The 21499-nt window shown below is 36.9% G+C and overlaps 1 protein-coding gene across 7 annotated transcripts in view; it reads right to left on the bottom strand.

The window, feature by feature from the left end:
* Positions 1 to 21499, bottom strand: part of EML1 (EMAP like 1) — a 131779-nt gene that overhangs the window by 32329 nt on the left and 77951 nt on the right. For 2 of the 7 annotated variants that reach the window (XM_054198292.1, XM_054198289.1), the window contains exons 3-7: positions 21098 to 21160; positions 18508 to 18640; positions 9459 to 9593; positions 4485 to 4513; positions 3042 to 3068 (exon numbers count right to left, since the gene is read on the bottom strand). In XM_054198292.1, the coding sequence (XP_054054267.1) occupies positions 3042 to 3068; positions 4485 to 4513; positions 9459 to 9593; positions 18508 to 18640; positions 21098 to 21160 (387 nt within the window). The remainder of the gene's footprint in view (positions 1 to 3041; positions 3069 to 4484; positions 4514 to 9458; positions 9594 to 18507; positions 18641 to 21097; positions 21161 to 21499) is intronic. The other 5 variants (XM_054198290.1, XM_054198293.1, XM_054198291.1 and 2 more) reach the window with 3 other exon arrangements.

The raw sequence follows: 21499 nt of genomic DNA, 5'->3' as shown, positions 1-21499 counted from the left end.
GGTTTTTTTCTTAAGTCATAATCACTAAGCAGATTTTTGTTTTAAACATACAAAGTCCCTTTTTCCTCTAAATATTTTGAGCAGCAGAATTAGAACTAAACAATGTCATGAAGAACTACAAAACTGAAAGGAGTGAAAGCGAAACTTTTTTTGGTGAAAAACATTACAATATTACAGTTTTAAAATATTAAAAATAAATGGGAAAACATCAAAGATTACAATTAATGCAGAAATGCCACTTAAAATTAATTTTATTTTTTAATCAATATTTACAGTGGACCATCAGCATCTAAAGTATTTTCCAACACTCAGTTGCATTCTTTGCATCTCAGTCTAAAGATACGCTTTACACTTGATACAGTGTTAGAGATACATTCGAAATAAGGAACACAAACAATTAGTATAAGGAATCATGCTGATGTACATGCAGAAAAAGATATGCGCTTTAAGAATTACTAAACATTGAAAAAGGAATGACAGCATTGACAGCACATTAAAAGAAAGGAAAATGACATACAGGAGAGAAGCTACAAAAACTGAACTGGCTGACAGAAGTAAACATTTCTAGAAGAAAATACTAAAAATACTGTGTTGAACTGGTAAGAAATATTTTTGGGGAAGAGAAGCAGGGATTAATAACAGATCTGGAAGTACTGACTTGGGGACTTCATGGGGCTTATAAAACTAGGAGATCTGGGAAATGCCATGAAGGTCTGACTAGGACTTTTGGGAACTGGCAAGGCCAAAGTGGGTGTCCTGTGAACTTCTGGTGAAGTTTGTCCACATTCAGAACGTGCTGGCTCTTGCTGCTCCATCGGCAGATCAAGGGGTTCAGCCTTGTTCTCATGCGAATCAAGCAGTTTTGGAGTCAGTGACATCTGTAGAGTTACTAGACAGAATAATCGTGGGCACAGAGGAAACGGAAGGGCAGAAGTAACAAAATCATGTAAATGAAAAAAAAATTATACACTTTAGGATTGTTAAAATTATGCTATGAATTGTTAAGTATCATTACAACTATACCATTATTTTTTTAATTTGAAAACTAAGGCTTTATTTTAATTGGAAATACGCATATGCTACAAATCCTGACTAAATGACTAAAAATTACTGGTTGAACAAATAAACATCATAGCTATGCTGTATTACCTAAATATATGTGTGTTTTGCCTTTAGACTAATTCATTTGGGAAAGAGATCTACCTGATCTGTCACAGTAAAGTTACAGCTAGGGCTCTCCAGCTTCATTTACAGAAGTCATACACATAATGAAAACAAAAGAAAACTGAATGATAAAAAGAAGCAATAATAATGGTAAAATAATAGTGACAGATGGGTGGAGCTTAAGATGCCTGTTAAAATGCTAGAATATTGGAACTGTTTTTAAAAACTTACTCCAATAGATCCGTATTGGAAAATAAACTATAGAGGCTAGAGCATTAAATAGCAGAGCATTCCAGCACTATTTGTATGCACATGCAGCATCTATTTAATGAGCTTGAAACACATGCCAATAATACTGATACTGGTGCACTGGAAGTCAATAGATTTTCAGCAGTGACAACCACTGACTGTGCCTATCAAAGGCTGGGAATGAACAGAAGTTTAATTAATTGAACTGTTTTTCTCACCTGAAATTTACGGGACTCATAAAACTTGCATTTAGCCATTTACAGTAGAAGTATTTGATCTAGTCACTCAAAACTCCTTTTTAGAGTAAATAGGGAGAAACAGGTACTTTTGGGCAAATTCATCACATTTTAAAGCAAATGTCCAAAAGCAAGGATAGTAAATTATAGCAAGTATATTATAGCAAGTATACAAGTTATGCCTTCAGAATGCCTCTTTCTTTCTACTCACTGTAAAGAAGAACTTAGGCTGACTAGGTCAGGTACAGAAATACATATTGGGTATTTGTTCCTAACTTTTGGTAATATTAATTCCACCTGTACTCATTTTTGTTACTAATTGAAATATTTTATCTAAGTAATCTACATCCCTTTCTTTGTACTTTTCTTAGCTAAGTTTTTAAAGACAGCAAAGTTCTAAACGTGAAGATATAGATGTAAAGACAGACAATCATCAAACTACAAAGACAGACCAATGGTGAAACTTTAAGACAAATGTATCTTTTACATCTGCAATTTTGTAAATTTGAAATTGTTATTGAAAATCACTGCAAAAATGAACAGTCAACTGAACTGCAATAAGAAAGCACGTGAATGCCAGTAGGATCTGCAAAGGAGACCACTACTGATTACAGGCATAAAATTGTACAAAGAATACACAGAGGCAGAAACTCTCCAAAAGACTTTCTTTGCATTGTGAAATTTTAGATTTGTTGCAAAGCTGAAAGAGGCTGATTAGTGGGAAAAACTGTTAGGATTTATCTATCTCTAAAAAGCAAGACAAATCTGTGATTCTATCACAGATATAAACATGCGTCAAAAATGTGCATATTTACACTATAGTTTAGCTACAGCTTTAGAAAACAATATGGTATGTTTACCAAATATAACTCTGCTTTATGACATTGAGCAAAAAGCACCGAGAAATTAGTTGGGGGCCTAGGTCTGCTTATTTGACATTCAGAAGAATCTACAGTCTACTCAGTAAGAAAAAGCAAGGGGAAAACCAAGGCTCCTATAACCATGTTAGGCTAACAGCGAAACAGCCAACAAAGGGGCAAATTCTATATGAATTTCAGCAAAAGTGCAGAACACCATTTCAAACACAGTGAACATCCACATGTTGCCATATAGCTCTCTCAACATATTTTTTTTCTAATTCAAATTCTTCTGAAAAAGTCCACAGGGATCTAAATTATAACCCGTGGTTATTATTAAAGTGCACCCGAGGGTTATAATTCAGTAGACTGTATAATAGATGGTATAATATTTTTGTTTCATTCAAAAGAACTAGGAAAGTTTTAACATTGCAAAATGCACACAAGTTAGAAAATAGCTGTTTATCCATTGAGCTTTTATCTCACCAGTACCGTTTTGCTTCGAGAGCTATGAGGTTTTGGAAGTGAAGCCTACCTTTGCAGTGTGTCACACGGCGCTTCCCTTGTGATTACAGAGACAGAGACAGAAGGGCTAGATAAAGATGTGTTTGAATACAATAAACTCACTAAATACCTGCTCTACTGCCTGCCCAGCTGTGTTCTGCTGGAGGCTAACCTGCTACTTGACAAAATACTGAGCCATACTCCATGCTATACATTGGACAATTACAGTCAAAACCTTTTTCCTCCAGCTAGGGGCTCTGTTTAGTTCTTCTGTCATTAAAATACTAACTAGCTTATGCTCCATTACGCAACTAGATGCTCAAAGTAAGTAAAAACCCCAGCATTTTCTTAGAAAAAAAATCATCAATTTCAGTAGGAATTTTGTCCAGGTGAGAGGGGTAAAAGTAGTGTCATATCTGTTTAATTACTGATCTTTATCTATGGGGAAAGTGTCAGGAGAAAAATTATTCCAAATACCTTTGCTTACACAGCGCAATGGAAGGAGAAATGTTATGCAAGAGAAGGATATTCTGCGCAAATCAGAAGTTTTCTTTTTCATGAAAGGGACATGAACCGTGATTGTATGGTCAAAAGAGACTTCAGTGCTTACTTAGTTTTATATATTACTGAGTTCAAAATCAATTATACTGAACTTGTAGCATGGCTCGAAAGCTTTGTTGGATGCTGATCAATCAGTGCAGTACACAAAAGATTTTCTACTATTTTAGCTTAATGTACAATTACTGTTACAGAATTATACACAAAAATAATACATCTGATAAAACAATAGGATTTTTTTCCTTCCTTGTTATGTTAAAAGACAGGTTTTCGTTTAATTGTCTTTGTTTTTTCAGAACAAAAATAACTGTTGTATATACTATGCGGCTTCATATCTTTATCGAGATTGTTCAGAAGTTTGTAACTGTCTAATGACAAGGACAAACTCTGCTTTCATTTATAACTACTATTTCACCTTTGAAATCTTTTTGCTGGGATGATACATAGGTAGGAAAAAATTAAAGTGATTTTCAAATTACAGACAGACTTCCAAAACACTATTTTTATTTGTAAGTTGACACTGGGGCAAAGGCATTGGGACAGATATGGCATTCTTTAACAGTAGTTGAGGGCTCTCTTTTATGACTAACATGATAGCATCATAGCTGGAACTTGGCATATGCTTTAATTAACAAAACCTTAATACTGTTTTGATAGGGAAGACGTATATAGGGTAAGAAGATATGGCCTTTTTCTTCCTTGTCTTCTTACAAAGAATCCTAACTGTAAAATAAACCTACTGGGCCAATAAAAACTAGAGCAAACTGATGAACTTTTTAAAAATATGTCATCAGCAGCCTGTAATATCATGTTTAGAGTCCCAATACCAGTTTCTAGACATCCACAAGGGAAAAAAAAAAAAAATCTATTATGTTGTCACAGATGTTATCTGCTTAAAAATTTTAAAAGTTCCTACCTGCACTGAACATTGGTTCCTTGGGTTTGCTGTGAAAATAATGAAGAAATTTCTATTTTAAAAGGCATACATATACACTCTGCACATATAAAGGTATGACTATAATATAAAATAAAAAATACACTATAAAAAATATAAGGTATTTTTGTGTGTGTATACATGAATAGAAATACTTTTTCAATTCAATCATTTACAAGGTAAATTCCCAGGCACACAGTTGAAACCAGTATACGTTGTGGCTCCTTTGATGGCAGATGTTAAAACTTTTACATTCAATTCTCCTTCCATTCTCAAAACTATAGATTTTCCTCTAGCAACTACCAGATCCTCTTCCCTTGCAGAGTCAGTCCTGTTACAGGAGAGCACAGAAACTGGTCATGAGTAGCTGCATCAGTTTTGGTTTCCAGTCAGTGAGATTTGTTACTTCAAAGCAGTTTACAACTGTAACGAAAAGCTATTCCTAGGATATAGTATTATATTTTATTATTATATTATTATTACTATATTCCCATATCCCTAATGACAAAATATCTCTGCATGCGTGGAGCTGGGGGGGCTACTGTCTCAGTGCATGTGTGGGCGTTCGCTTACTTTTTGGCTTTGTTCTCTCTGGATTTAAGAAGCAAACCGAAGTCGGAATTCTGCTTTTTCCAAAGAGTTCACATAAAACATGGAATAGCCCAATTGTTTCCTGGTGAATGACGGTACTTGGTAAAACCCAGAAAGCACATATCCATCAGGATTAAAACGTCTTCTCTTTCTCACTGCACTGCTCCCTGGAAGACAACCTGAAATCGGGTTGTCTTTTTGTCTTGAGAAAATATCTGGCAAAACACATGAAGCATGTGGAGAAGGCAGAGGCAGAAAAGCTGAGGAGCTCTCTGACCAGAAAGAACCAATCTTTTTTCAAGAAATGCCAGTCATTTGTTTTCTTTGTCCTTTGCCCCTGTATAATTAGGCTTGAGGGCGTTGTTTCTGATGCGGCATGAAAGGGATACAAAGCTATATTACGCAGTGCTTTTTCCTCCCAGTTCCATTTTCTCTCTATCCAGTAAAACTTTTGAAATATCAGATTGCTGTGTATGTTTCTTAGTGTGATCCCAAAAGGGTTAAAAGCCCTGTCATTCTGATGGGGAAATGCTGAAGCATGAAGCACCCCCAGAGCTGTGATGCCGTCTCCACATCCACTCCTAGACTGCAGCAGGCAGATAAAGAGAAACCAAAAAAAGAAACAAAACCATACTGGATTTCTGCACACAATTTTTTCTAAGCATAAAGGATTCTCTCTCTCTACAAGAGAAGTTTTAGCAAATAATTTCACAGTATTTTGCCTTTTGCCTTGATTTGACAGTTATATGGAGAGTAATGCATTTACTTAATGATAAAACCAAACCAAAACAAAAAAAAAAAATTCTACTGATCCTACCCACCAATTTAGCAACTTTTCATAATATCAGCCTTAGTATTAATCATGCATCAAAATACATACTTCAAGCTGGCATACACAGCTAATCTCATCCAGATAAACAGCATGACATGTTGCCATTTTTAACACCAAGACTAGCATTTTCTCTTATGAATGAAAATATTTTTAGAAAATAAAAACTTTATGGGATGGAGCACTAGCCAGAAACGCTGCCATATTCGAGACAAAAGAGTCCCTAGTTCTGAACAGATCATGCTGACTTATTCAAGCTAATCAGGCTAATGTGAAAGGCTGATTCATGACAGTAATAAACCAAATCATGTGTACTTTCTAATTATACAAACCCTAACCACACACACAGCTCAGAGCTCTGACTACCCTTTTTCTTTTTCATGAACTTGAGTCACTTCCTACTTATCGAACCCTTGGGAAGGCTCACCCCTGGCTCACAGCCACAGGGAGTTGGGACACTCCATCGTGGCATGGGAGATTACGGTCATCTCCTTACTCCTTATGCTTAAAGCTTCTTAAAATAGCTTTCTATAGCATTATGGTTTTGCGTAACTGCCTACAATTCTACATACTTTGAAAAATGATAATTTCACCATGGCCTTTTTAGCCTCCTGGCATGCATTCTGCTTTAAGCTTCATCTACAGACCAGACATAGAATCATAGAATAGAATCATAGACTCAAGTTGGAAGGGGCCCATAAGGATCAATGATACAAGTAAGGCCATGAGTAGATGGTTGTGACATGTTCTCCCTCACTCTATCACACATACATTTAGCTTTAGCAGGACAGAATTAGCCCCCAACGTACAGGATCCTGCTCATTTTTCTTCTAGTCCCATGACTTGCTTTATATTTGGCACAGCTGGTGGCCCAGCTTCAGCAGGAAGCACGAGGCCAGTCTTTAGCCAGCCTCTCTCACAGGATAAGGACCCTCTTCAAGGAGGTGAGAGCTGTGGTACTGACCACCCTCAGGCTGCATGAGACAGAAAGCAGGGAAAACTCTCTACTCATACAATGACCGTTCTCAGAGTGGCACCAGCATCACCAGCTAAGGGAATCTAACGCACGCTCTCAATTAGTTCCTTTGGATACCTCCATGTTATTTAAATATTGCATCACTTGTGTGCTGGACCTCCTACCTGCCTCCAAAGTAAGTGATTTCTGCTCAATGCTGTTGCTCAACCCTTTGTGGCCTAACAACTGCAGAATGACATAACTATTGGGTTTCTGTTAGAATAGTATGAAAAAATTAAAAATGCATCTCAAGTACCGTGATCAACTTTAGAGCAGAAACAAAACAGGTAACCATTACTTATGTCGTAAGGTTTTTGTTTCTCAGCTATTTTGGAATAAATTTTTAAGTGTACAGTACCTCCATGTAGCTGCTAGAGGTCATATCTTTCCTTAATTTAAATGAACTAATTAATTAATATTCTCAACTTTATTCTTTAGTAGCTAATTTCAGATAATTATCACCTTATGCATGTAGCAGGAACTCAGGGATATCCTCAAAAAAACAGATTTTGCAAAGCACTGTATTTATATTTTGAAAAGTATATCTTCTTCTGCACAATACACACAGAATCGGCCTTTGGGGGACTTCATCTAATGAAATTTTTTGTACAAGATAAAATACATGGAGAAAGGACACTGCAGGATCATCATATGTTTGTTAAAATTTATTGAAAAACTACAGTAAATTACTACAGTAAACAGGAAAAGTAATGACATTTCACCATTGGTAGGTGAAATATTCCTGTTCATATTCAAGACAAGTCTACCCATCTAATTATAGAAGCTTAATTTTTTTTTAACAAAAAGTTTCCATAAGAAATTTGTTTTGTTTATATAAAATGGGATTATTTTTTTTTAAATCTATGAGGTGACAACAAAAAAAGGCTGTTACTATAATTTGATAGTGCAATAGAGTAGGAAGTTATACATACATGCAAAATAAAAAGTAAAACCTTAGAAAAAATCCGTCAGCTTCAGGAGATCAATACAGAAAACAGCAGCTCCCTGTTAATGACTTCACTGAGGCAATGTAGCTGCATGAAGTTATGCACTATTCCGACACTTCACAGAATTTCCAGCTTAAACTAAAAGCAAACTTTTATCTTCTCAGCAGTCCTTTCATTGGATATTTATGGCTTAATTTTGCCTTTTAAAACTTTCAGGCTCGCTCGCCCCTAAGAGTGTTGATATTTAGAGTTCTCCTTCAGCTGTATTCTATCAAATGTATCAAGGTGCACATTCCTTGTGCTAGAAGGATCTGAGATGTTTAGTAATGACTTTGTCCAAGTCTGCACATGCAGAAAGAGACATGGCTCCTAAGTAATCCAATAAAATATTGATTTTCCTCTCAAAAGTAGTAGTTATTTATGGATTACTTACAGAGTTAATTGCTACAGTATTTTTTTTTTGCAATTATATTTCAGTCTTTTAGGAAATATAAAGTACCAAAGTCTTATAAAGAAAAACAAAACCACACCTATTTAGTTATCTGTTGTTTATAATTATTTTACAAAAAAAAATTAAGAAAAAAAGAAAAAATCCTATTCTGGGAAAAAGTCAAATTGCCATAAGTACCAGAAGATCAACTTCTGCAGAATTCTGTCAGCTTATAAAACTGTACCATCAACACCACTTTTTGCACAGGAAACTGGAATAGGACCAGCCAAATGAAATGGCCAAGACTAAAATCTGTCTAGGAAATACAGGAAAGAACCAGTTGACCAATACCAACAATACTGATAAACCTCAATGAATCAGCTATTTGCTCAAGACCATCCTAAGTCTGAAACCTTTGGACAAGACATTCTCTTTTCTTTGGACTATTGGCGGTACAGAGAAGCTTTGTCAGAGACAGACATCACTTTATTCCAGTTCTTTGGATAGCACTGGCAGGTAAGCCTCTCCCTCCATTTGTCTTTAATCTGACCCTCAAACCAAGGCAGTCATTGCTCACAGACTGGCTGGGCGCAAGTCAACATGTGTAAAGTCATGAGTGATTGCCTTCCATCACTTGTTTTGTTTTTGATTCCTCTTTCCTTCACCGTTAAACTGCCTTTATCTTGATCTCTGAGTTTTCTCACTTTTGCTCTTCCTAGTCTCTTCCCCCATCCTGCTGGGGGAGAGAGAGCGAATGGCTGTGTGGTGCTTAGCTGACAGATGGGGTCAACGCACCACAACCAGGATCTTGAAGAAGTACATGTCAGGAACTTGAAGACCAAGGGAAACCACTAAAATAATGCAAAAGGCATGTTTAATAGTTACGAACTTTTCCAGGCAACTCAAGGTTCTCACATTGTTTATGGTTTGGAAATGAAGCAAACAAATTTGATCTAAATTTGAAATCCTGTTTTATCTGAAATGTTTTAAAATATGTTTTTGTCCAACTGTTGGAGCTTTTTATAAAAAAGAAAAAGCTCCCAATATTTGCTAAACTAGAGAAACTAATTTCACTAAAGAAACTAATTTCATCATTAGGGCAGTAGGCAGAGAAAGGAGGAGATAGCTATTTAGATCACATTACCTTTCACTGTTCTTTTTACCACTGGATGAACTGCTGGTGGATCCAGTGCGGTTGCGACTCCCTTTGGAATCTCCATAGCTTTCCCTCCGACCACCAGGGGACACACGCTCAGCTGAACTGGTTCTCTTAACGGTGCTAAGAAAAGAAGCAGCAAGTTTTACAGTGGCACTTGCAAAAACACACATCTCCAAGACAAATAGTTTTGAATAACGTATCAAGTAGAATGCTGACCCTAAAAGTAACCACAACTTTGTTTTTAATCATAACTTGATTTGTTAAAGAGCCTACATAAGAGTTTTGCTGAGTACCTGGTGCAACAGACAAACCAATAAACCAATATCATAGATTAAGTTGCAATATCTAATTTTCGGTCACGTTTCAAACCTCTGACTACCGCTCCACACTTCTGAAATTCTGGATTCTCTTAACGAGAAGTGAAAGATGTAAAGAGAAAGCGTATTACCCGACACCTCCAGCCAGACTACAGAGAATGCCAAAAGTAGGTCAAAATTTGAGCACCAACAAGCTAACTTTGTGTCTTCATTCAGTATCAATTATTCTGCAGTTCAAAGCTAGCTTTATCATACCCCAAAGAGCCATAAATGGTGAGCTAGCCTGCATTTTTTGTTAGCTTGTCAAAAAATGTATGCTTCCTACTTACATGTATGAATAGATTAGATTCCCCATATCTCCTGACAAGGGGTTTCTCAAAAGGCTTAAATATTGCCTTACTTTCTCATTCGTCAACCATCCTTCCTGCCAAGACAGCTGTCAGGGAGCTCTTGTATGACTTTATGGGACCCCTTAGACATGCAGCTCGGTCTGATGGAAAAACGTGAGCCAAAACACACGTAGTAACTTAGTAAGTTAAGAGGAGCCGCCTCGGACCTTACACCTAACAGGAGACAAATAAAGTATTGTGGTTATTTGTTAGTCCAAAGCACTTCTCCCTAAGGAGTGCTTCCTAGCAGGAAGGGGAGCAGCTAAGGGTGAGGCCCCGAGCTGGGGGATGCTTTTCACTGTGCTGCACGCCCTGTGCAGCAGAGAGGTGCAGGCAGCATCACCCGGACCCAGGCAGGAATCGCCCCCACAGCAGCAACTGAATGACAGGACTCGGTATCAGGGTCTCATTTTCCCCCCACCCAAGTCCCGTGCTGTTTTCTCCCCTCTGAAGAGCAGAACGGAAACATCCCCCTTTACCCATAACATCCCCACAACTAAATGACCACCTCCAGTGGCTCTTTCACTCTAGAAGCCACGGACATCAATGATCGCTTTCGAGCTCACACCACTCTACACAAATCCCAACCACAAGTTCCCTCCCTCGGTGAAAACTTCAATTCTTTTTGTTCTTGCTCCTTCAAGGCCCAGTCTCATCCCAGTTACCCCTTTTAGCATCCCCAGCCAGCTCCCCCTTGACCCCTGTACACCCCCAGGGATGCTCTACTCATCATAAGGCTCATCTCAAGCATCCTTGAGGACCATTCCAAACATCCCCATCCCTAACAACTATCCCTGCCCTGTTATCCCAGTCAGCTCCTCAGGCTCTGTCCCACTTTGTGTGTGTGTAAGAAAGAGAGGCATCGGCTCTTCATAACCAAAGGAAATGAGACCGAGTTTTCTGTCTGGTCAAAAAATAGTCACCTTATCAACTGTGCACCACCACTGAAACGCTTTTAAAAAAATAAATATCTATATTCCCGCTCCCATCCAGGGGGAGCTCCACCGAGCAGGTGCATGTTAAGATGCATCTCAGGTAGCTGGACAAAAAAACCCACGCGACGGTAGGAGGGATGTTCAGTGCTGCGTTTTTGTATTACAAACAAGCATAATTCAAATGATTAAGCTGCAATTAAAAAAAAACGTTTCTGTGGAGAAAGCAATGGAACAGAGCAAGCAGAATGTAAAGTTACACACAGGCACAGAACAAAATACATTCACAGGAGAAGGGAAAGGCAGTAAAAAGAATTTAACTCTGTCTTCATTTCAGAATTAAGTGTCTCCTACACTAGCCTAATATTATCCAAGTCATATCAATGTCAAACGTATGAAAAAACCTCCTTGAATAAATGCAATAATATACTGTTAACATTTAACTGTTCTCCCTGCATCTCATAACATCATCCAAGTACTCCAGTTAAAAAAAAAAGCCTTGATACCGAAAAAGTTTACTCCACATTAAATAGCTTTATTAGCATGAGTCCTTCCACTACTTTATATACAGTACTTGCAAAAACATCCTCTCTGTGTGATTTTGCAGGATCAAACCTTTATTTTTGCATCTTTTCCTGGTTAAGGAAAAGAGGCGGCAATATCAGCCTACACTGAAATTAAATTTAGGAAATTACCAAATTATACTGGTGTTAGGGAAAAAAACCGTAAGTCACAGAAGCAATTTTAAACTAATTTTAGTGTTGCTTGGGGTTTTATTTTTATAGCTATGTACATTCAAAAGATGAACTGGTGGATAAAAATGGATGGGTGGGACTAAAGCTTAAAAGTGTAATGCTATCTTCTTTCTAAATAATGAAGTCTCATATCAGTATAAAAACTACTTTTACCACAGGAACAAAATTAATTTAAACTCTTTTGGCTTACGTCCATTGCTGCTTAACCTAATTAGCAATGCTATCTTCTGACAAATTTTATTTCAAACTTTCAACAACAACAACAAAAGCCCAGTGAGAAGTATTAGCAGGTGGTTGGGAAAGAGGATTATAACTCCATTATATTAACTCAATTTTGGCATATACACATTTTGGTAGCTATAGTGTTAAACACCAGTGATTATATCCATGGCTACAGTAGATAGACTGTCACCTGAGGAGGAATTTAAAGTGACAGAAAATATTCATTTAACTTACAGGTTTGTAAGAGTATAACTGGATTCCAGAATTTGGCTTCCACATTAGTGATATGAAAGGAGGGCATTTTCAATTATTTAAAAAGATAACGTTTGGCAACACAATTTTTAACTTGTTTAAGACAGCAATGTGATCTAACGATACACCCCCCATAATAAAAATTATGTTAGTATGGGATAATGGAGATACCATAGCTGAAATTATTATTATTTAAGTTTTGCAATGCATTTATCAACGGTGAGAAGGTTTTAAACAGGTACTTCTGAAAATGTTAGAAACAGGAATGATAATTACAGTTCCACCATGTTAATGCTTGTACTAAAACGGCCGCTTTCTATGTGTTGAACCAAAACGGAAAAGAAAAGCAACCGAGCTTCAAAACTACAAAGCTATTAAGGACCCCTCACCTTAGAGCAGGCTTTTTCAGTTTGCATGCATTGAGAAGATTCACAGACCTGCTTACACCAGATTGAGAGATGCGTAAAGAAAGCAGAATAAAAAGTGAATGCAACAGTAAAACGTGGAAACAAGACATTTAAGACAAACTTACATTAAAAGACATAATTGCATGCTTTCAAGGTACGAAGTCACATGCAACAGTAAATACCACAGTGCTTATTAACTCAGATGTTTGATCATTTCAAACCATACATTTAAGAACACCAATGTATCTTTGAATGATAAAATCTCAGCAATGCTCCAATACACTGACCATTTGTAAAGCGAAAAAACAATAAAAACCAAAATCAAAGAGGCTTTCTGAAGAAACAAGACAGATGATCCAGCTAGAAGGCAAAGACTATTAAAAAAGCAACAATAAAGACAAGAAAATAAATCCTCATATATACATACATATACCACTGCATAGCATGAACGTTTCAGATGGTTGCATTACTGAATTATGGTGAACAAATCTGGCTAAAATTAAAAAATATACATGTACTTAATTACCAAAATTTTGGGGGAAAATAGAAAAGCTTCTTAATAAAATAAATTAAAAAATAATGCACAATACTCTTATGACAGTAACGGAGTATATTAATAATATTTTGAAACTTCTCTAGCACTCTTTCTGACCCTCATTTAAATCAATTAGAATAAATTCAAGCATAACATATGACTTTAATTTCATTATGCCTTTGAGCAAAATGCACTAATAACTTTAATTGTTAGAGAGATAGTGAAGTGGCATAATAGTTTTGCCACTCAAAGTTCAATGGAGAGGGTTTTCTTTTTTTAATTTATATTCTGTCTATTTTAAAACATTTTCTTTGAGAGTCATGTTAAATAGAAGACTTAATTGAAGGTTCGATACAGAGCTGGTGTGTGTGCCAGTTACAAACCATCGCTGCCCCCAGAACAGAACGCAGAACATTAATTCCAGGCGACTGAACAATTTCCTAGGGGCCATGTGTTTAGAGTTTAGAAGAACAGGAATTTATCATATTAAAGTATTTTATTCTCCCTACAAACAAAGCTCTTTATGTTTTCTTTGTTTCAGCTTCTTCCTTTTGATCTCCATTGTCAGAGTTTCGCACCATTGTAATACTTTGCAATCTGCTGGGGGAGAAAGAATGACTGATTGTCTCCTTTTGAAAGGCAAAGAATGTGCTAGTGTGCAGCCTGCAGCAGCATCCCTACTGGGAAAGGTACTGCCTGCATTCTCCTCCTTTACTTTTTTTTTTTCTCCCCCCCCCCACTTTCTCCCCCCTCAACTCTTGGAAACAAAGCTATTCTAGATGAGTCACAAACCCCTAGATTTTAATAGGGCACACAAACCATTACTACTGCGCACTGGCCACATTCCCAAGACAAATTTAGTGTTAAGCCGCGAACTTCAAGCCACATTACAAGCGGAAGGAAAAGTGCAGGGGAAGGGAAAGTTCTGCTCACAATATGCTAAACTCATCTTATTCTGAATGAAAATTGCAAATAATTATTCTAAGCACAAAGTTCAGAATAAAAATACAGCAGCATTCAAAAAAACTGGTAATCCAAGCAGCTTATACGCTTCTACAGTATAAAAGTAGTAAATATATTAAGTTTAACATCAAATCCCCTGAGCAAAGGCTTTTTGCTTAGACGACTTGGAAACACTTTACAAAGGCAGGCAATTCTTGATTATCCGTGCCAGGTGATTATCCAGCCCATCACAAAATCACTTCGGCTCTGCATTAGCTTGCAGCTGGAAGCTGCCCAGCTGTGTTCTCACGGCATCCCATCACCTCAGCATGGCACCGCCTCTTGGTGCTGGACCAGAATTTTTGGTCCCAGTATCACCAGGCTTTCTATCTTACATTGTATTACCACCATATACTTTTATAATCCAATCGACCGATGTTTTGGCTTTGTGCTTTTGTTCTATTCAGGTTATTTCATTCTTTCCTTAACTTGGATAATTGGGTGTTGACTATATGAGATCTGAATGCTGAAGGGGGGTTGGTGCCCTCAATTCTAATTGAAGTCAGAGTCAGTTGAGGTTACTCAACACTCTGCAAGATCTGAATCTAATTATCACATTAGGCCCCATAACAACCTACTGATATCCAGAGATACACATTTTACATATGGAAAACCAATATGCATAGAGGTTAAGTGATTTGCATAAGGTCATCGAAAGACTATGTGGCAGAACTCAAATAAAAGCCTGCTAGTTCCACCCTTTCAGCCTCGAGCCTTTTTTATTACCTCCAATTTTATACTCCTGCCAGAAGAAGTCATTTCCATTTCAAATATTAAATGGGAAATCAGAAAATGTAGTGAACTCTGAACCTCATTTCCTTGGTAATCCAGCAAGGCAGATAAGCCATATACCAACCTGTGGGTTCAAACAAGTTAACCAACATATTTACATCCAGCTATTGTATGAAATGAGATTGTGTCTGCAGACATATCAGTAAGTACATCTATTTCTAAGCAGCAGAATGTATGGATGCACACTTGGTCCCCACGGAGATTATTTGCATGTTTTTATATAAATATGCACAACATACTGTTTCAAGGGACAGACTGATGTCATTTCAATTGGACATCATACACTTCCTAAGCTTAATGGTGAAAGAATCAGAAAACGGAGGAAACAAGTTATTTGTTTGTAATCCCCTTTTTCATAAGGCTGCTCAGTGAAACCTCTGGGAAGGACTCCATTCACCTGGATGTTTGCATCTCTTGAAAATATGATCATAGGTAAGAAAAAAAAAATAAAAAAAATCAAAGATTATATTTTCTACTATAGTCATCCTAGCAGATATTTGTAATTCCCAACAGCAGACCAAAGGCTTAGAAGATGACTCAGAAAAAAACCCCACATTTTCTTTTCTTTCTTACTCCCCCTCTCTTTTTCTTTCACTTTTCAAGTTTTACCTTTTTTATATTTTGAAAAGTGTCAAAGTTTTCAATTCTGCACCTATGTTGTAGAGGAAACCTATTAAAAGTATCCAAGCAGAAATTAAGTTTTAAAACATCTATAAACTCACTACTATTTAGAGCTGCTATGCCATGTCACCGTATTTTGCCTAAAGAATACCTACGCTACAAAGTAGCAGTAGTTTTGGAAACAGTTTATGTGAAAAGAGCGCTGTAAAAACATGACTGCTTAGCAGAAATCAGAACTAAAAAAAAAAAATAGCTAAAATTACACACCATCTATAAACAGAGTTCAAAACTGAGTGAAGCTTCTAACACAAATAAACAAGTCCTACCCTTTAAAAAAAAGGAAGCTATTTGATCTTGATGATGTATTTCCATTACTGTTTTATGCATACACACATACAGTTCCTGAAGGTAAAAGGGGCCAGTATAAATACAAAGCATGAATTAATTCATCTTAATTAATGCAGAATGAATTAATCTACTTGACTATTTGCAGGAAAGCTATTTGGAACACTTAATATATCATCTTTGAATACTTACTATTTGGAGCATAATTTACTATAAAAACATGAAATCCCATCAGTTATTTTAAGGTTCATTACCAAAAGATAAGAGTAGAGAATAATTTATCAAAAAAAAGTTTTGCACAGTAATTCATTGGTGAGCTCCTTACCATTCCCCTCTCTTCCTCTTTAAGAAAATGTATAGGCAAGGCATGGAAATATACTTTAATATAATTCAATAAAAAATAAAATTAAAAAAAATTGCATATTAAAGACAATCAATACAGAATTTTAGGGCATTTGAAGGGAATAGGAATTGCACAGCATCTGGATTTATAACACCTTTTCTCAGGACATGGAATAACCCTGCCCTCCTAAGCGCTCTTAGCAAGTGCCCATCTCTTTCAGCAAAACTGCCCACACGTATTTTTTTCTTTTCCAAAACTGAATATACATTTTCATACCACACATTTAAAGCACCTTCAGTCTAGCCTCTTCAGCAAAGAGAAGGGATAAGGCATAATAAAAGGACATTAAATCTTTACCCTGTGGAAGACTCTCTCATACAGGAACCAAGACAGTCCAAAAATGCTCCCTAAGGATGCTGCCTAAGGGCTTTCCCACTGGCACTCCGGGTACCCAGACTGCAGATGGGCCAGGTGGACGGGCTGCAGGGTGTCACTTATCTACAGGGATCCTGAGCTCGGATAATGCCTACAGGCCGCAGGCAATACCTGATGGACCACCTGAATTACACAAAGGACTCTCAAATAGAGAAAGCACAAGTATGACCTTGATCAGCATTTCATCCACCACGCTCTGGGGCAGAAAGTCCTACGCTGAACCTTGGAGATGGAGTGCAGAGACTCAGGAATCCCACCCTCTGTACACAAGTGAAGTCTGCCAGCACTTGTGCTCTCTCATGTGTTTTATAATTACCCCTTGAAACTTTATTAGTGAGAATGAAATTATGAGAATTATTAAGAAAAAATAATCTGTAAATAATTAATTTCTTTAAAAATTCAGGATATACAAGAGTACTCCTTTTTAAACAGTAATAAATTTTCTTTTTTTAAAAAAGGCAAGTCCTTTCACCCATTTAAGAATTCTGGTAATATAATTCTGATAATGGAACAGTTTCTACAGTATTTGCCTTCCTTATCTTATCTTAAGGGCTAATTCAGGACAACCTGCCACAACCCACGGCTGCACTGAGTCCCAGTTCATAGGAGCTCATGGGAGTTCATTTGTGTGACACATACAAATATGGTGTTTTCCAGTTTTAACTGTGCATAGTGTAGTTTCTCTCTTCTCTACAATAACAAAACCTGGAGTTTCCTGGAAAATCAGTCCTCTTCAACACAGCAAGACAGTGGCATATCCTTAGTCACCATCTCCCCTTTAAGGAAAAATTCTCTTTACAAAAGAGACCTCAGATCTTAGCAGGTTAATGCTGCTAAGCATTACATCTCCACAACGTGCCCTCCTCAGACTTGACAGCATCATTACTACAAAAAGCTGAAGATGACACACAACAAAAGAAATGTAAAAAAAAAAACCCTGAACACCACCCTATTATCTTTTACAGGCAAACCATAGAGCAGATTAGCACCACAATAACTGTCACGTGTAACTTGAACTTGCTGGACCCAATCCATTGCATTCCTTATAACCTAGATGTATAAAACATGTATCCCACGTACAAACAACTACACACGCACACAAAGCAAATTGAGACAGAGCAGTTATTTTTTAAAGGATTTAAATACATGCTAATGGTAAGATATCTAAAGATGGATGTTTTCATTTGCATAAATATGTGCTAGTCAATGAATTTTCCCCCTACCCAAGATGCTTCTAACATTGCACATGCAGTTTCTATAGTTTTCTGTGAGAGAAAACCACCAAAGTTAACATACTGATGTGTAATGATAGCACAGTTTCTCCACAGACTATTATTTTCTACTAGCTACTAAAAGAATTCTTCTGCTACTTTTCATGTCATGTTGCACAACAGCACAGTAGAAATGCTTTAGTCTCTATATGCTAGACTGCAGTAGCAAGAAAATAATACAATCCAGTACATCAAGCATTGTGCATTCTTTCAATATTAATGGTAATCACCTTAATTCTAATTAGAACAAATAAGTTTAAAGTGTCTTAGAAAGAAATCCATCTCTCCTTTTCTTTTAAACTAAATATTTAGACCGTTGCTTTGCAAGTAAGAAAAACTACGCATCTAGAAGCTTAAAAGAGGAGATATGCCATGTTTTCAATTTAGCAATTATAAGGTTTCTGATAGATGCATACCTTTTTGCTGCTGGTGATACAGTTTCCTTTCTGGTTCCCGATGGGGAAGGTAAAGAGCCACTTGGTTTCTTTGGTAACACAGTTCCATTATTGACAGTAGTCCTTAAAGGCAGTGTTTGTACCAGCGGTCTTGCTGTAAAACAAGCATCAGATGAAATCATTGCTTTCATTTGCCTTTCTTTTTGTTCCCCAGCAAACAACATTAAAATATTTAAAAGTATTCACGTAGTATGCCATTTTTGTTTCACTATTGCCAAATTCACCATAAACAAAGGTTTTAACAGGGAGGAAATTTTTTATTATTATTATTATTAATCATCATATCAAGCAAATCATCTTTGTATGGCTTAAGGACACAACTCTATAACCCCTCTCATCTGTAAAACTCTGTCCTAGCTCAAGGAGCTTAAAGGCCAGTGCAAAGGTAGTCACTGCCACCAAGAACAATCCTGCTCTCTTAAAAGAGCATTAGTCTCTCGCCGGCCTCAATAGCATTCAGAGGCGGGCCTGCTAAAAATGAAGGCAGGTGGCCATCCAGCAACTCTTGGAAAACCTCAACATTCTTGCAGGTTTCCCACAAGCGAATTATCTACTAAGAAATCCCTATTTGCCCCAAAAGGTCTTTCAAAGAACACAGACTTATGTTTGACAGAAAGGAATTCTACCCTTTAGTCAGAAAAAGGGATTGAAATCAGCAGAACAGGGGATTTAATGAGCTGACATTATCTACCTACATTTGTCTTATCAAATGTTGGCTCGAAAAAGGATATATGTGTCATACCTGTCATTAATATTAGAATAACAGAAAAGTCCCATTCAAGTAAGTTAGAAATTAGTTGCAAAACCAAACAGTAGTTAAAACTGCAAGCAATGAGTACAAACATGAAAGCTACAAGGGCCCATAGTCTGAAAACACAGACACAAACATGACGAGTGCGCTCTCTACAGCAGGGAAGAAAGCTTGAATCACTTGAAATTTGACAGAACTTAGTATCACAAGCCAGCTTTGTAAAGATGCCAAAAGCCTATCTGTTCAGAGAAACAACAAGAGGAGGCAGCAGTCACAAGTCACTTAAGGAACACAAGATAAAATTTCATTGAACTTGGAGAGGATGGCAGAGAGAACACCTATGAAATGCTCTTCGAAAAAAGATTGCTGAGGAGAAATAATCTAAAAAGCTACACTGAAACACTAACAATTGTATACAGTCCCTGTAATACAGGTTATATTATGATAACATCTTACTGTAGCACCGAGAGCATTTATTGACTTGTTCACCTGAAGTTTTCCTATATTGAACAGAAGAAGATAGATGTGAAAGCCTGTGCCGTGAGAAGATTAGGTCAGTAAATACGGGCTATTTGGGAATGCAACTCTCAAGACAAACTTTGTCCTGAAACTTTGTTAGAATATACACTTACTTGTTATATATTCATCACTTATTTGTTCAGAGGAGAAAAATTTAGGAAACAACCTATAAGGAAATACTGAATGAACGAGGCTTATTTGGCTTAGAAGACTGAAGGATGATATGAAAACAAGTCAATAAAGAAAAAAAAGAAGAAAATTTTCACCATGCTCACTGAGGATCCAAGAGCCTATAACTGCAGAAGATTGGCAGGGTGAGACAGTATAATTTTTACCAAGGATAAGAGCAGCAGTGGCGTTCTGATTTTATGGGAAGCTTTAAGGAAATGCTAAACAAGACTTAAATTAATTCATGGTGCCTCCTGGCTTCCATGATCTATTTGAACAGACTCATGCTGTCTTTAGAGCTTATATGAAACACCTAAAATTTACTGTACTTTGGCTTCTTGTGACTCTATTTTTATCTTTTATTAAGGGATTCGGATATCATGATCCAATTTACTTTTACAGTATTCACTCTTCCAAATTAAATTCTTTCTACAGTTTCATGCTGCATGCCCTACTGCTTGTTTCCTCACTAATTGCTGCAATGCCGTAATTAATCGGTATGTATAAAACTGATTCTGTTGCATAGTACAGAATTACAGATAGCTACAGTTGAGCAGCTGTAGGCTTGTTTCCTGACCAGATTTCTGTAGCTCACAAAAGTTCAATGAGGCTTTGAGATCACAAATTAGAACAATTAAAGCTAAATAAGCAAGTGATTAAAATATTTTCCTTCTTTATAGTTATATAAAAAAAATGCCTATTAAAAAGTAGCTGGAGTGAACTAGCTAGAGTCTACTTATTCTCCTGTCCTTAGGAAATCGAAACTAGCAGCAGCCAGAAATAAACCCTGCAACCCTTAACAGAGGTTTTACCTCCAATCCCGCACCAACCCAGAACCCACGCTTCTGGAATTAGAGATTTAAATATCTAGCCCTGTGGTCTGCTAGTGTCGAAAGCAATGCCATGAAACTTAACACAGCACACAAAAAAACTATATATTATTCAATTAATCTACTATTTACTCTGGAACTAGTTCACACCAGCGGTAACTGACATAACAGTCAAACAACCCCAAACATGTCATTGCTGTTAGAAGTCAGAACTCAAGCGCGTTGGTATTATTGCTTTGTCAGTAACATTTATTTTGGAAGTTCTGTTGCTTCAAGGTCTTACCTGTGGTAGCAGGACTGACATGTTTATCAGCCTCAACAGCAGCTTTTTTAATCATAGTCTGATCTATGGATTAATAGGGCTGTTAATTTTATAAACAAACCAATAATTGCAAAAGGAAAGAACAACAAACACAAGTAACACAAAGGCAGGAAGCCATACTGAACTCCACCAAGTAGTTGAATTAAATAAGGAAGGGGGAAAAAAATCCTAAACAAAACCCCAAAACACCATTACAAATGGACAAGATAAGCAGCTCACTTTCCATGATGCACGCTGCTTTTAGGCTGCCTAGCTCAAGCCTAGTACAAGAACACACAGAGACTGAAAACAAGCTCAAGCTTTTTTCCATTATAAGTTTGAAAGCCTGAAACTTGAAATCTTTAAATCAATTTTAAATCTGAA

Source organism: Rissa tridactyla, chromosome 4 (assembly GCF_028500815.1).
Source record: "Rissa tridactyla isolate bRisTri1 chromosome 4, bRisTri1.patW.cur.20221130, whole genome shotgun sequence".
Taxonomy (NCBI): Eukaryota; Metazoa; Chordata; class Aves; order Charadriiformes; family Laridae; genus Rissa; species Rissa tridactyla.
The sequence above is the reverse complement of the archived record's forward strand: the minus strand, read 5'-3'. Positions and strand labels throughout refer to the sequence as shown.